The sequence below is a fragment of the Alligator sinensis genome, unplaced genomic scaffold (assembly GCF_000455745.1).
Source record: "Alligator sinensis unplaced genomic scaffold, ASM45574v1 scaffold282_2, whole genome shotgun sequence".
Lineage (NCBI taxonomy): Eukaryota > Metazoa > Chordata > Crocodylia > Alligatoridae > Alligator > Alligator sinensis.
The window spans coordinates 744,927-761,070 of record NW_005841879.1 but is presented as its reverse complement, the minus strand read 5'-3'; the positions used below and the strand labels follow the sequence as shown (position 1 = coordinate 761,070).

At 41.4% G+C, this 16,144-nt stretch overlaps 1 protein-coding gene across 1 annotated transcript in view; it reads right to left on the bottom strand.

Moving 5' to 3' along the window:
- Window positions 1–15,886, bottom strand: part of LOC102384911 (ATP-binding cassette sub-family A member 8-like) — a 65,734-nt gene extending 49,848 nt beyond the window's left edge. The window contains exons 1-13 of the mRNA XM_025196231.1: window positions 15,739–15,886; window positions 15,469–15,578; window positions 12,210–12,414; window positions 10,544–10,699; window positions 9,888–9,988; window positions 7,274–7,500; window positions 6,124–6,262; window positions 5,139–5,324; window positions 3,917–4,064; window positions 2,344–2,515; window positions 1,669–1,727; window positions 937–1,047; window positions 654–829 (exon numbers count right to left, since the gene is read on the bottom strand). Of these exons, the coding sequence (XP_025052016.1) occupies window positions 654–829; window positions 937–1,047; window positions 1,669–1,727; window positions 2,344–2,515; window positions 3,917–4,064; window positions 5,139–5,324; window positions 6,124–6,262; window positions 7,274–7,500; window positions 9,888–9,988; window positions 10,544–10,699; window positions 12,210–12,414; window positions 15,469–15,570 (1,782 nt within the window). The 5' untranslated portion in view covers window positions 15,571–15,578; window positions 15,739–15,886. The remainder of the gene's footprint in view (window positions 1–653; window positions 830–936; window positions 1,048–1,668; window positions 1,728–2,343; window positions 2,516–3,916; window positions 4,065–5,138; window positions 5,325–6,123; window positions 6,263–7,273; window positions 7,501–9,887; window positions 9,989–10,543; window positions 10,700–12,209; window positions 12,415–15,468; window positions 15,579–15,738) is intronic.
- Between the last annotated feature and the right edge of the window lie 258 nt (window positions 15,887–16,144).

Genomic DNA, 16,144 nt, shown 5'->3' with positions numbered 1-16,144 from the left:
TGGTTATTACCATGGCACTACCATAGAGGGGAGTAAGAAATGGGGTCTCAGGTTTAGTAAAGACAAAAATGGGTACGTGAGATTAAAAAAAAAAAAAAAGAAAGTAATAGGAAAGAAGCCAGATCAGGCATTGGAGTCTTTACAAAAATCCTATTAGATGTCTTTCTACATCCATAGCACATGGATACTTCTTGAAAACTGCACTGTAAGCTACTTGAGCAGGGCCCTCCTTTTTGTTTGATGCTATGGTAGCCCCTTTGTGCCAAAGCCATATAAATGAGGAAAGACACTATAAGGAATAGTCAGTCGTTTTATCAAAGGTTCTACCAAACCTTGCACTTCAGGACCCCCTGCACCTAGGATATCTTTATAAACCTGAACTGTAGATCTAACCAAACTCTGCTGACTGGGATAAATATGCCAGCCTGGAAATGAATACAGCGCGAAAATTTAAAAGGCATTTCAGTGCCTAAGGATGCACCTAGTAGGATTTTCCAAAGAAATTGGCATCAATTTTCAGACACATCCTAACCACTGTTGATACTCAGGGTGTCACCATATTTTTACATTACACAATTAAATTAGATTTTCAAAGGCACGTTCTCCAGTGCTGCCGTGCAGTCAAGGCTCTTCTCCAGTGAAGAAGCACTCACCTCACGCTCTGTCTCACTGGACAGGATCCCTTTGATTCCAGCAAAAACCCGCAAATTTTCTTTCACTGTTAAAGCTTCAAACTGGAGATTGAATTGTGGACAGAACCCGATTCTTTCTTTGATTCTATCCTTGTCTCTCACTTCAGACAATCGGTGGTTAAATATGGTGGCAGAACCTGCAGCATAAACAGACACAAACATCAGATGAGTCCTTTGTTCATACCCCACAACAGAGTTGAAATCAAGCCCATTCCACCCCTCGGTTGACAGCATATCATCATACCCTCTGAAGCTTCAGTGAGTCCACTAAGCACATTTAGCAATGTAGTTTTTCCAGCTCCACTGTGACCAAGTAATGCAGTGATCTGGCCTTCATAAATATTTAAGGACAAACCTAAAATAAACGCACAACACCCTGTTAGAAAAAGGGTTAGCGAAGAAAGTTAAGTCTCTGTGTGTCTCTTTGTGACCCTTGCCAAGAAATACCATTTTGGCCAAAGCTGACATAGACAATGTCAGAACTACACAAACGAGTTGTGCGGTAGGATTGCGGGTCCTATCCAGTTGTATGATATTTCGTATTTACTGGAAAGGGGCACTGCAGAGAAAGGAAGAAAAAATACTGACACTTTAAAAATGATTATTTCACTTCTCCTAGAACAATGTATGCTCCCTTTTACTTTTAGGAGGCACAAACAGCCCCTAAAAACTGAACAAGTAAGCATCAGTTTCATCAATCATGTTTCGAGATATTCATTCAGCAATTATGACAAATGTAATTGTTTTAATTTGAACATATGATTTCAATATTTTTACATATTGTTGGAAATGTAGCAGGGATTAAGCATCCCAATGAAAATATCTGCATTGCCTTTGTAAGCTTGTGAAAGCAGAACTTGGATGCATCCTCTCAAAATAAATAAAAAAAATGACAACAAAAAAGCCTTAATATTCCAGAATGTATTTAATTCATTTGTAGGTAAAACAGAAACAAATGCTTCAGAAACTTTTGTACCTCTCAACGCTTCTACTTGCTTCTCCTTCTTTCCATATGTTTTTTTAATATTGCTGAGCCTAAAGGAAGGATAAAGAAGTTATTGTTAATATTGCAACACAGCAAGTTAGTTTCTCAGGGGTCCTTTACTGATACCTAAAGATCTGATTCTCCATTGCCTTGAACCTTGTCCCTCCATTCCCACAGGCAGCAGGACACATTTCATTCTGTCTTAGTAATGCCCTGCCCCAACCTTTCACAGAGTAGCTATCTACACCTTGTGCAAGACCCAAGGAGGTGAGCCCTCTCATATAGAAAAGTCTGAACGTGTTGTAATGATCTTGCCCTTCTGCCTTTGGAGGTGCTGGGCATCATGTTCCAGATAGACTTCTGGTAAAATGCGTATGGCTTCTTTCAGCCTTTGCTGCTGTTATTTTTCAAGGAAGTTTTCAACATTAAGCCAAATATGTAGGTTATCTTACTTCTTTCCTTTTTGAGTACTTTAACCTGGCTCTTACTTTCATTTCTAACTAACTCTCTACCTTTTCCTTAGTGAAATGAAAACAACCTTTGAAGAAGACAACTGAGAAAACTGAGGTAAGGCAAAACTGATAAAGAGCACAATAGCATGTTTGCTGCTCCACTCTCCAGATGTAACACGTAGCTACAGATTATGTTTCATGTACCACATTGTACCTGATGGCTTCCTTTCCAGCAAATTCTGGAGGCACCGGTTCCACATTATCACCAAAAGCATGATCACAGTTTTGTTCAAATTCGGATCTCCCACCATCATAACGCCTCTGGCTTTTGACCCAGTATGATGACTTCAGGAAGAACAAAGGGGGATATGGTGTTCCATATTTGTCTAATGACAGACCAAAGAACATGGCATTTTAGCAGAGGAACCTGTTTACAAAACATTTGTTCACATCACTAAACACTCTGAATAGGATTTTTAAAAGGATTTAGACACCTAAAGACAGAGACAGGCACATGATGATATCTTCAGCCGTAGGGCTGTGCAAAATTTTGCCAGGTGTTTCGTTTTGACGCATTTCGAGGTCGAAACAGCAATACTGAAATGGAACAAAAGGCTTCGAAAGAGCTTCAAAACAAAATGAGGGCACTCAAAATGTTTTGAATGTTTTTAAACATTTCAAATTTCGAAGCTGGGCTTGCAAATCAGGCAAGAAATAACATTAGACATTTTCATGATTTCCCATTACAGCCTATGGGCAACATGTCAAAACACGTCAAAACAGTTTCGATGAAACAAACTGGAACAGTGCTTCGAAACTAAATGAAATGAAACACTGTCCCTTCGAAATGGAAGTCGAAATGAAAAGATGCTGTCTCGTGCAGCCCTATTCAACAGTACAGAGGTACCTAACTCTTTTTGAAAAGCCAACTGCAGGAGCCCAGGTTGCATCTTCAGGTACCTAAAAACCTTTCAAAGTTTGACCATTAGCTGAGAGCTGTGTTTTTCAATCAAGCTGTGCCTTGAGATTTGCTCAAGAGTGCTGTCAGATGCCATACAATGTTAGCACTGTTAGGTCTACAAACATGATTTATAAGATAAACCCAGAGATTTCAAACAGAAATCCACAGGTGTGGTCTTTTTTAGCCCTTTGCAACAGAAAACATGCTCTATTATTTTTCTGTAGTTAAAAAAAAAAGAGTGAAAACTATGAGCTGGCATTTTCTGAAGGTTGCTTCAAGTCTCAAAGGTTGAGAACCACTGCTTTAGAGCAGTGCTGTGTAAATATTCTCTCCCATCTGCTATTATTGAAGCCAGAGAAGAAGCGGCATCCTGAGCCTGTAGATAGGGTGAAGGGTTTTGACCAACACGAGGTGTGTCAAGGCAAGGACATCAGAATGTCTTCTTATGAAAAGCGATAATTTCATGAAAACAATTAATCTGTTTTCTTGAAATCCTGCATGGTAACAGCTATATATGGAACAGATACAAGTGAGTAACTCTATTCACCATCCCCTCACTCTTCTAAGTTCTTCAGAGCAAAAGTTTTGTTAGGGTTGTACATTATCAAGCACTGGAGCTTCTTTCATTTATGTGCAAAGCTATTCATTCAGTAGGTTCAGAAACAAGATCTCTGACCTCCAACCCATATGTTTGCTTTATTCAGCATTATTAACTGTAGTCCCTCGAAGCAATTATGGGTTGAGTATAAAAGAGACAAGTGATAGGAACCAACGTGTTTTGAAGTACCAGTAAATGTATATATGGCTTAGTGAAAAGTCTGCTTACCGGGCAAAACCTTGTCAAAATAGACAGCCAACAGCATATACAAAACTGAGTCAATAATCAGGATGATGTATATTTTAAGTAAAAAGGATGATTCATCCATTAGGTTAGAAAAATAGAAGCCTATTCCATACCGCTCTAAGTGAAAAATCTGCAAGAAAAGAAAAAGTCTAAACAATCTTCAGTTTGAAAACCATCCCCAGAAAATAAAAGAAAATCTGATGCGATTTATGCAATGTTTAGTTTACCCAAAGGTAATTTGGGAAGTCCAGAACTGTATCATCGCTTTTCCCTCTTCTTAACAGAAATAAATTCCTCCTAATGATAGGGGTCTACCTGTTTTCATTCAAAGGAGCACAAGTTCTTCAGAATCATATTTACAAATCACGGGGAAAAAGTATCACTTCACCCACCAACGAAGTGCAAACACATTTTGGTATACCGGGACACTCCTCTGGGTTTTCTATTGAAGACTACAATCAAATAACCAACATAAACATCGTAAATTTAATGCCTCCTTAAATAATGAGAATTTGTAGTGAACTCGGCTCCTGGGGGTGCAAAACCCTCTGTCTTGAGAAGTTTTCACCTGGAAATCAAACTAGTCCGGACGTGGGTTGGGCCTAAATGATGAGCTCTTGGACACCCAGCTCCCGCTGGAGCATGCAGGTCTTACTTAGCAATATTTAAAGGACAGACTCACTGGCAGAAGGGACACAGTCCTCTGGGGACCTGTCTTCCAATTAGCTGAAAGGTGGGAGGAGGTGGAGAAGAAAAATAAAACCTGTGGCTGGGCAGAGTTTCTGTCATGGAAACATAAGGGACTGGGAAGTTGCTTTTCTCCAGTTCCGAGTTACTTTCATACAAGAAACTGAAGTTTTTGGACATTTTACTACTATTGATCACCTAATGCTTTGGGACAGGGCTATGTTCCCATGTGTTTTTCTACCCCATAGCACAATAGGGTCTCTGAATACCAATGCCATACATGATAAGTAGTTCTCTACCTTTGTCTGGATCAAGCACATTCAGAACCAGCTACTACTTGCAGCTTTTCTATGTACAAAGACTCGTAAGAGAAGCTAGACTAGAAAGGACTTCCAGAGGTCAACTAGTCCAACTGCTTCTTGAGGCAGGTGCATTCCTACCCAAACCATCCTATTGCATAACCTACACAGGAAAACTACACAGTCAACCCTGACTGTTCGCCAATAATGTTCCTTACCTTTGCAATTCCAGCATTAAAAACAAAAGGGCTGAGGAAACCAAAAACCCATTCAAAAGCTACAGGAGGCTTCCCTAACAGCGTAATAATACTCAAAATTCCAGAGAGAAATGAGAGGAGGAACACAGCACTGCTCGTGGTTTTAGGCTTCTTAAAGATGGAGCTGATCAGGAAGGTGAAGTGGATCTGTAAAAATAAGGAAACCCTCAGTTGGCCGAATGCATTTTAAACCCCTGGAAATGTATCATAAACTGTGCATGACACATTAGAGAGGTGCTGTGAAGTTAAATTTGTATTTAAAATGCATTTCAAATTAATTGAGCGCACAGGAGCATCTTTGAGTGTCTTACATGAAGGTCCCAATTCTAAGAATGTGAAAACCTCCCCAAAACAAACCAAAAAACAGCCTGTAAAAATTATTCCCGGGAGAATTTCACCCACAAAATTAAAGGACATCCATGGTAGAACCCATTTCAATACCAACAGGCCACTTCAGCTTCTATGTTCACAACCCTCATTTGTTTCTTCTCTCAGTGTTTGAAATGGCTGTTGGTGGACAGATCTGAGATAAGGATGCACACTTACTTATAGCTCATCAGATAATTAAAGTCCTATCTAAACTGATTTAGAGATGCTCAGCTTGCTTAGTTAGTTTGGCCAAGCAAAGGCTACAGTTCAGCACCTGGAAGATATTCACTTGAAGGTGCCATGGGATCTGATTCCCAGTCCCAACAATCATGCCTCCTGCCATGCCATAAGACTGGTTTACCATGTTATGGCATGTAAAATTGGGTGCATGTGTAGCATCCTTGGCATTTATGTTGCAACCAACCCTCAACTGCAGTTTAAATATAATGTGAAGAGGGGCCCTTAGACTACTCTTCTGGCTGTCCTTCATGTAGTAGCAGTGTGGGGTAGGATTCAGAATTATGGCATTTTTAAACACAGAACATTGAGCAAGTTTCTCTTTGAAATGCAGACTTACGGATGAAATGCCATAAAGGAGAAACAAGAATACGATTGGAAAGAAGCTGCTTAGATAGAACTCGTCATAAAAAGAAACAGCTGTCATCAGGCAGGACATAATGAAAACATAAGCAGTATACAGCAAACTCCAGGAGAGCCTAGAAGTGAAAAAACATATTGTTATATGTTGGTTATATAATGATTGGCAGCTGCACGGCAAATAACATTTTAAATTCAAATGGTTAGAAGTTCCCTAACAAAGCCCATTCACACTCCATATATATTTGCTGGCATATTTGACTTGATTAGGAGATTATTCATCAAAGCTGTTCAGAAAAGGAACTTGTCCCTTCCATGTGAAGACAAGCAAGAGGGCAAGTATTCCCATAGAGTTTTCTCCCCATTAGTGGTACCTTTGGTCATCCCCATACACAAAAAGCAGGCTATTCTTACACTCAAAAGATAACTTGAGACCTACTTGGGAAGCAATGGTTCATTCTACCATGGCTCCCCAACTAACAGCAGTAAGAAAATAACCAAGCATATGACTCCAACACAGTAGCACAAAGCCTCATGCGAGACATTCTTGGTCACACCCCACCCAACTGCATCTGCTCTCCTGGATTCATCAAGCAGTTGATGAAGATCACAGGGCTGTGGAATGACCTCAGAGTGTCCTGCTTAGTGCATCCCAGCTGGGATGTTCCCAAACATGCCCCGCATGCTTGACATGCTCTGAACATGGAAATGCACTATGTCATTCCTTGCTGCTGAGAGCAAGGATGCTCAGAAAGCCAAGTCTCACAGCCCCATGATATTCTTCAACTCCTTGATGAATGCTTTGTCACATCTGGTGCATAAGAGCTAGTGCAGTTGGGTTCATAGTATATGTTCCCCAACATCCAAGTGGAGTCAACATTTTAGTGTTCAAAGAAGATATGCTAACACTCTCCTCAGAAAGCAAACAAACCCAGGCCCCAAACAATACAAGCCAAGCTTGCATGCTCATCCGCAACTGAATGGGCCTATGTTTTCTGAGAGTCCTTCTTGCCCATGAGATCCTTGGTGACACTACAGATTATTTGAACATATACTGCAAGGTATAACTAGTTTGGAAGTACTTCCATACTGCAGAAAATGGATACATTTTAGCTGTCTGAAGAACTCACCAGAATGCTGAGTCTTGTAACCCCATCATCTTCATCAATACCTTGATATTTTTTTTCTCTCTTGTCATGTTTGTCGACAAAACTTGCACAAACGCAGAGAAACACATTGCAATAAAAACCAGGGTAAAATAAATTCCCCAAACCATGGAATTCAGGAGACTGGAGGATTGCATACGGACACCGCTAATTGATTTCATCTCTTTCCAGACAGAATGATTGGTTTTCATCTAAAAATTAATGTTAGCAAAATTAGCATGTCATTTATTTTACACAGTCAAATGAATGTTGTAGGCCACTAAATAAAGATATTAATGGTGGGTTGCTAAGCTCATAACTTTATTATTCTAAACTCCTTTCTGGCCTTGAACATTCCAGTCTTCCTCCTTTAAGTCTATGAAAAATGTTGCTGCTAAGATCAGCTTCAGAAACAGTGCTCTTCTCATTCACCCATCTTTGCATCTATCTTGTGATACCCGCTGCAGATTCCAAACACAGACTACCTCTCCATTTTGAAAGCCTAACCCTTACCTATGTAGTACAAACCCTAATAAATCACGAAGCCACAAATCCCTTGTGGCAGAGCACCTTTGGTGCCTGCCACTTTAAGGGGCAGAACAGGCAGCAGGGTAGCCGGCAGGTGTGGGCCAGCCCTGATGACTGCAGGAGGGCCCTGGGGTAGGAGGAAGAGGCTGAGCAGCCTCCATTTTAACCCAGGCTCTCAGGGCTGAGCTAGCAGTTGTTGCAAGCAGCCAGAGAGAACACCACCCAGCTGTGACTGCTGCTCATAACATCTGTGGAGGTACAAGGAGGAACTATGGGGATGGCAAGACATTCTTGGTCCTGGGGCATGATGTGAAACTACACCGTGCCGGGGTACGATGGTGTGGTGGGGCTGCCTGTGGCGGGGTGGTCCCTAGGAAATGCCCCGCCAGTTGCCTCCCCAGTGAAAGGTGAGTATGGGGCGCCTTATAACCCCAGCTCCCGCAACCTGGTGGGTAACCCAGAGTAGGGACAGGTAGTGGGGCCCGGCATGTCTTTGGACACCTGAGCCCATGGGGTGTAAGACCTTGGGGCCCCAGTGGGGGTGTATGAAGTTGGTCCCAGTGAGGGGGCAAAAGAGTGGCCCCAGTGAGAAGGGCAGAGAGAGAGAACTGGCTGTGCAGAGTAGTGACACAAGGGGAGGCTGAAGGGCTGCGCAGTGTTGGTGCAGAGCAGGATTGCAGGGGGTGACCTGAATGGATGCACTGGGGCCACGCAGAGTAGGGTTGCACAGGCAACCTGAAGGTCTGCATTCAGGCCAGCCCCACAAGTAGTTCAGGGAGTGAGCCCCAGTGAGGGGGCATGAGTTTGGGCCTGAATGAGAAGGCAGAGGAATAGCCCCAATGAGGGGGCAGAGGAGTTAGACCCTGATAAGTCCTCAGACATTGTGAGGCCAAGTTTGGGTCAAAGGCTAAGAACTTATGATGCCATCTGTGTGACATGGGACACGGTATAGGAAAGGTTGGAACCATGCCCCTAGGCATTGGGGCATTATGCCTCCTGCATATTTACATCAAGTTTATCAATCAGCAAGACGTGGCAGGAAAGACAGGGCAGACTTCCCTAAATATAGGGGTGGGCTAGTATGGTGACCAGCCACTTGCCAGCCCCCTGTCTCACCCCTTCATCCACTCTCCTACAAAACTTAGTAGAAAAGTTAAGGTATTTCCTTATTTTCTCTATTGTGACCTAATAGAAATGAAGGGGCTAATTCATTTACTGAGACAGAAGAATAAAAGAAAGAACACTTATTACTTAGGCATGTACATATGAATGAACTATTAATACACTTTGATGTTGAGTGGAGATACTTTGGAAAGAGAATGGAAGGAAAACAGTGCATGCTAACTTCCAATGACTGCTGGCCAAGGATGATAAGAGTCATCAGAGCACATGGCAGCAAGGTGACTACAACCTGAAAAAAAGACTGGAGTTGGGAAAAGACCTGGATACGGTCTGCTACTGCCCAGACAAAGGAGACACTGAATCCTGAGCAAGGCAAGGAGGTTTGGCTGCATGACTGGATTGCATCGTTTAGGCCCTACAAAAGCTCACAAATTTGGTGAGAGGCCTGGATTGTTTTTCTGTACCAATAATGGGATACATGGGCTGAAAAAAGCAAAAACCTTAAAGTACAGGTGTGAGCGTCATATTGCAAAGAAATGGAAATGTTAAAAAACAACCCACAATACAAGCTTGTCATGGCTACTTCAGGATCATTATCCAGCAACAGGACATATTACAGTTCCATGTGCATTGGGGTGCAATATTTCCTGTGGCCTGGGAAGCTCTTTATATAAGATAAATAGTGAGCTTTATTATTTGGGGACTTTTTAATTCTGAGTAGAGATCATTGTGGGTGAACTTATTAAAAAAAAGTCACTGCCAAACCACCCAGGCTACCAAGATACTTCCCAAGTCATCTTCAAGTAGAAATTTCCAACAAGCCAATCCATTACATTTAGATAATTCCAGATGTTAAAAGGTCTCAGTCACATGACAAGTTAATTGGCTTAGGGATTAAGTACAGACTAAAAGAAACAGAAAATTGTTTTACCTCAAAAGTTCCACTTACTTCTATGATGGCAGCATCAATGCTGGACTGTAGTGCTACAAACCCTTCATACCAGTACTCTGGGTTCTTACAGTAAGTTGCTGAAAAATTGTAACAGATATCTGCATCCAAGATGAAAGGAAAAGCATGATTATATGCAACAATTGTTTTAAAGCAACTTTAAGGTTCAGAGTTTAATCCTAAACAAGAGTCAAAAGATTCAATATAACATTCCCACAATTATCATAAATCTGCAACAGCAGATGCTAATTTCTGGATACTACTGTTAAATGGTACATTTTCACTTGTCAGATCTCTATAGCTTTTGCCCATTAATCTCCAAAACATATACTGACATAAACTATGGCATTACCTTAAAGGCAGGAAACAGCATAATGAAACATGAGAAAAAAAATATGGGAATGGAAAAACATAACTTAAAATGTTCCATTTTACTTGGTAATAGCAGAATATGCCGCTCATTTCTTATAAGAAAGTGTGGCTTTTTTGTTGTTTAAAAAAAATAAAATAAAATAAAATCAACTTGGATTTGTGGTTTGTTCTAGTTCATAAAAAATAATTTGATGCATATGGATTAAGGGCTAGATTGTAGCTTTGCTGGAGACTGTTACTTACATCAGCTATCAGAGTATGGGCATTTAGTCATTTTTCATTACCTATGTGTCCAAAGTTGTCATTTGGAAAAGGTGTTTTCCAAGAATGCCTCAAATTATATGACAGGTCATCTTTAAATACAACACCGAAAAAATCATGTTGTGAATGCTCTCCCTCTTCCAGAAACTTCTCATCTTCCACTCCTTCTGCGCGAATACCTGTGGTGTGTGTATATATATATATAAAAAAAAAAAAAGGATTTCAATTGGCAGGTACAACTCAGAAAAAGTGAGCACTGACACTTCGTACATCTCTTGTTTTTGTCCGAGACATGACTTCCTTCACAATGTTGTTCTTCAGGCCAGGTATATGTGGATACCTGAAGACACTGTAGACTTTATCAGCTTGGAAAAATGTGTTAAGAAAGTACTGATCAGATTAATTGTATATGCAACAACAGAGAGTTGCTACACTACTAAGCCATTCAATATTTCAGTTTGAAAGAATCTCAAAACCCATCAACTTCTTTGAGAAATCCAAGTATAGAGATTTGAACAGCCCTTTTTTATGGCCCTTGTCTCTACAAGATGACTCAAAACCTTGATTCAGATTTTTGGGTGTCTGAAATCTGGACCTGGATCACAACATTGTGGATGAAGCCCCTCTTTTCTCTCCAGGCTATCAATGGAGAAGTGCACTTTATCTCACTAGACAAATCAGGTTCCTTTCTTTCTTTTTGGTGCCCAGTGTGGTGAACCAGCAGTGCCACCTTCATAGGCTGAGATGTGGTCCATGTGGTCCAGCCTCAGTCCAAACATCTTCCCCAGATCATCTAACTCATGCACCCCACACCTTGGCCCTCAGCACTTGGGGTCACTAGCATAAAGTTTATGTTGTCAGTTGTGTATTTTGCTGCATATTGCACAACCTTTAAAATGATCTCATTGCACCCCAGTTGAGAATCACTGCTCTAATCCACTGTCATGTCTCCAGGGCCTTTGGTCTTTCCCTTAGCCTCACTCGGTCACTCCTGGGGTCCTTGCAGTGCAGGCCCTTTTTAAGGCCTATTTATACTCCTTCTGGAAGTCTTTTGCTAGCCCCAGCCTTCCTCCAGGCCAATACCATCCCATCTGAGCCGTTTTCAAATCTGGCTATTTCCCGAAGTCCACTCACTCATAGTCGCTGCACTCTGGACTCCACTTCCACTGGCAGGAGCTCCTCCCCATCCACGGCCAAAGCTCTTCTACCATTCCTAGCTCGGGGCCCTTCCTTTATATCCCTGTCCATATGGAGCCTCCCAGTCTGAACTGTTGCACTTAAAGGACTCTTTCCCCTTTTATAATGGGGCCCTGCTACAGAGTATGCAAACTCTGCTATCTTCCTGATGAAACTACACCTCCTTCTGCATGCCTTCAATGCCTTTTGGGCAGATTCAGTGAGAAAAAGAGCAGATCTCAGGCAACCCCAGTTTTCCAGAACAGTGCTCATGAAGCAGGCTGCTGAATCTGGTCTTAATGCATGGGCATTGTGACTGTCCCTTTGGTGCAATCCATCGGGATTGTACAATTTGCTGTCAATTACCTTCCTCAATGTGCTAGACACAGAGAATATGGTAGATACTGAATAACAAAGAGACATCAAGCTGTGATAAAGGACAAACTTGTTAAAACATACAAGTCGCATAGTTAATTAATTAACACATCTAAATATTTGACAAGCATGACATACCCATCATGACTGATTTGGAAGCCACTTTATTCATTATTTCCTTGGTGGTGCTGGTCACCGGTGTATAAGAAATGTGAGTCACATCAGAGGTAGAACCATTTAATTGCCCAAGGAAGGCATACGGTATGTCTCGACGGAAGAAAAAATGCGAGTTCAGTGAAACTACATACACCAGAGAGAGAAAAAGTAGTGACAGGATCCATTCCTGAGTAATAGGAAAAAGTAAATGAGAGAGAGCATATTCCTCCTGCTTATCTCACCAGTGGAAATGGTTAATAAATATGATTGAGCAATTTTTCCCTCAAAATTGAAATATCTTGTAGGAGCACATGAATGTTGTTGACATTTCTGGGGGATTTATTCTCAGTTTTTACATTATATTTTAATAATTACTTATTGGAACCTCAAATGGATACTTCTTTTTAGACACGTGCACTTTTTGTACGGCAAGGTAAGACACATTTAGCTCATTCTCAAAATGTAAACAGTGACACCATCAAAACGAGATTCTTAAAATTCTTTTGAAAATGAAGAAATACAACTGAGAATAATTCTTTGTAGCATCCTCAGGTTATGGTGGAATACTTCTAAAGCCTTCTTTGCATTATAGTGACAACACAGGTGTACATTGTTTCTTTTCACATCGCTAAAAATTCCCCCAAATAAGTAAAAATTGAAATGTCAGCAAACAATTAATGCATGAAATATTCCTCTAGAACTTTCTCTTGAAAAGACCTAGCAGTTATTGATCTGATCTGATAAAAAATTTGTCCCAGAAGTTTAAAAGGGTTTTCAATAACAAACTTCTATTACCAACATTTTGTTTACCATGAACATTTTCATTTCCTTAAGGATTTCATGGAGAAGCTATAAAACAAATAAAAAAACAAACCCAAGGGGTATTTTAAGCTTTGGTTCTCTCCTCAAAACCAGAAAATTTTTGATGAAATGAAGAAAAATCCTCTTCAAGGGATTTAAGAGCAATTTTTTTCTAGCCTGCTCCATATAGATAGAGAATAAAGTGAGCTGGAAAAGTACATGCGTGTTTCAAAATGCACAGACAAGGTTCTTTGGGTAAATCTGATATTTTTTATTAGACCAACTGAAATAGTTGGAAAAAATTTTCTTCTCAACTATTTGAGTTGGTCTAATAAAAGATATCAGATTTACCCAAATAATCTTGTCTGCCTGTGTCTGTAGACCAACATGGCTACAACCAACATCCCTTTCAAAATGCACAGAACTTTCACTCAACTTCCATACATTTAATATGTAGCTAAGATATAAATGCCAAATCCTTTCTTTCGTCATACTGCCTACAGGGAAGCAGACTGAAAGAGGGAAATGTCATCATGTGCACCATATCGGAAAGGTCATATAGTGACTACTAGTAGTGGATCAAAGATTGCACAAAATGAGGGTGCGGACACAACAGTGAGCTCCCTACATGTGTCAGCAGATAGAAACCAGAGCTTTCAAAAGCAAAGAGGGGCGACTATCTCATCCCTCCTCCTCCCCTGGCAACTATTGGGGTCTGATCAGTAATACTTCACGCTTCTCTTCAGCCTTCCAGCTGATTATTTTGAAACCTTCCACTAATCTGTATAAATGAAGCCTCACAACATCATCGAGAAGCCAGTACTAACCACATTTTAAGGGCAGAAAAACAGATGCAAAATGGATTAAGCATCCGGCTCAATTTAATTTACTAGGTAAACTGTCTGCCTGGGGACAGAAGCACAGAAGCAGCAATGGCGTGCATGTACAATGCACAAGCTACTCTGGTACGTGGATACATCTTGCCTGCACTATAAATGCCATCGTGTTCTCAAGCTACCATGCTGCACCAAGGCACTGTAAGATTGCAGCACACACAGATTGTCCACAGCTACTTGGTGCACATTTTCCATGATAAAAGAGATAACTCTAACATCCTGCAGGTGTTGCAAGGCTTCATTCCACACGTACCTCCACAGGTGGACATACTTAATCAACACTTATAGTGCTTTCCCATGATATTGCTTAGAGGAATATTGCATTTTGATTGTAAATTTGCATCCTAGCTTGGTCAGCTCTGACATCCCTGGGGAGAGAACCTTAGAGCGAGGGACAGAAACTACAGTCCTGAAGTCCCAGCCCTGAACGCTGGAAAAGAGCCAGCAAGACAAGTGAAAGTTCTGTCCACATCCTATTGCTAACCTCCTGGAAGCTATCCCATTCTCTTGACCTCAGAGTTTCACTTCATCACCTATTACAAACAAAAGAGATTGCATTTTCCCATGTTCTGTCACATTAGACAAACATTTGCCTGGGGTGACTTGGACAGAAGGGATTCTGTCTAGAGCAAAGGGTTTTATTATTGAATGGATTTGATGGCAAGCACTACAAAATACGAGGTATGAAATAAAAAGAAAAAGAACTGTCTCATTTCACAGAGCGTCTCCCTCCGTACAATTTTCCTACAACTCTATGCAATACAAGTGTTGTTTTGCAAGGGGGCTTACTATTATCACTAGCTAATAGGGCTGTGCAAAGCTTCAGGTGCTGATTCGATTCGGAGAAGATTCGTCCCAATTTGGTGGCTGAATCTCCGAATCCAAATCGAATCAGGGGACCAGTTAAAAGGTCTGAATCGATTCGGAAAAGATTTGGAGAGCTTTGGCAATTCAGGCAGTCCCCGCCCGCTGCAGCAGGGAGCTGGACCCAGACTCTGAGCTGGTACGTAGGGGGCAAGGCAATGAGGAGAGGACCATGGGGGACCCCTGCCAGCCCCATCCCCTGCCTGCTCTGTCCCCTCCGACCCGCGCCCGCTCCCCCAGCTCCCCCGTCATGGCTGCCCTGCCTGCCCCAGCTCTGGCCCTTTAAGAAACTACCCCCCTTGCACTTTTGAATCTGAGCCACAGCAACAAAAATACAAACAATAATCCTTGCCTGTTCAGTCTATGTATCTATATACACACACACCACTGAATATTTATATATTTCCTTAGTCATAGAGCCAAATCTTTTGTAAAAAGTCCACAAAACTAAACATTGTTATTTCCAGGCCCTAACCATGAAAAACTGATTCTATAGTGAAAAGTGGTTCTTTCAACAATTTATGCTTCAGAGCCTATGCTACTGCTGCTTTGCCAGCATGACAGAAAGAATGAGGCTCAGTAAAAGTAAAAAAAGGCTTACAATGACCTACTTTGCCAACAGACACCCTTCAAAGCTTGTCAATTGTTTTTCTGTTCCTGGAAGACCTTCTGATACTCACCTGAAAGCTCTGCCTTTTCCTCCTCCATTTGGTAAGGACATTTTTCCATAACAACATTTTAGTTTGCTGAAACACGCTCATGTTTCTGTGAAGTGTCTGCATTTTCAGCTCTGGAGAGTCAAAAGAATGGCACTTCTTAAACAAATCTGAGAAGAGAACAATAATAATCCTTCTGTTTGCACAGTCTTAGCATCCAAGGAAGCCAACCTGCTATATGAAGGTAAGTATCGCTCCCATTTTAAGAAGGAAAAGAGAATTAAAATCACTTGCCAAAGTTCCTTCATGTAAGGAAGTCTAACAGCAGGGAAATCAAATTCAGATCTTCCAATTCCCAGCCTCAGGCCTTTACCACAGGGCTGTCTCCACAGTGTGGCTTTATAAACTGAATGAAGTTACTCTCCGAATTACCAGCAGCGCTCTCAATGTGCTTGCAAAACTTGTAGCTCTACATTAAACCGCCCCCCCCCACCCCCCCCATAAAACCAAATCCCATGTTTCAGGGCTTAAACTGGCCAATGGAAGACATCAGGAAGTGTTCTGCCAGATGCATAATGTGATTACGGGGAAACTTTGTGTCTTCCTGAGAAGCATCAGATACTGCTGACTGGACAGTTGGAGATAATCTGCACATGATCCTAAATGCATAACCATGACCCTCTTCCTCTTTCTGCTTCCA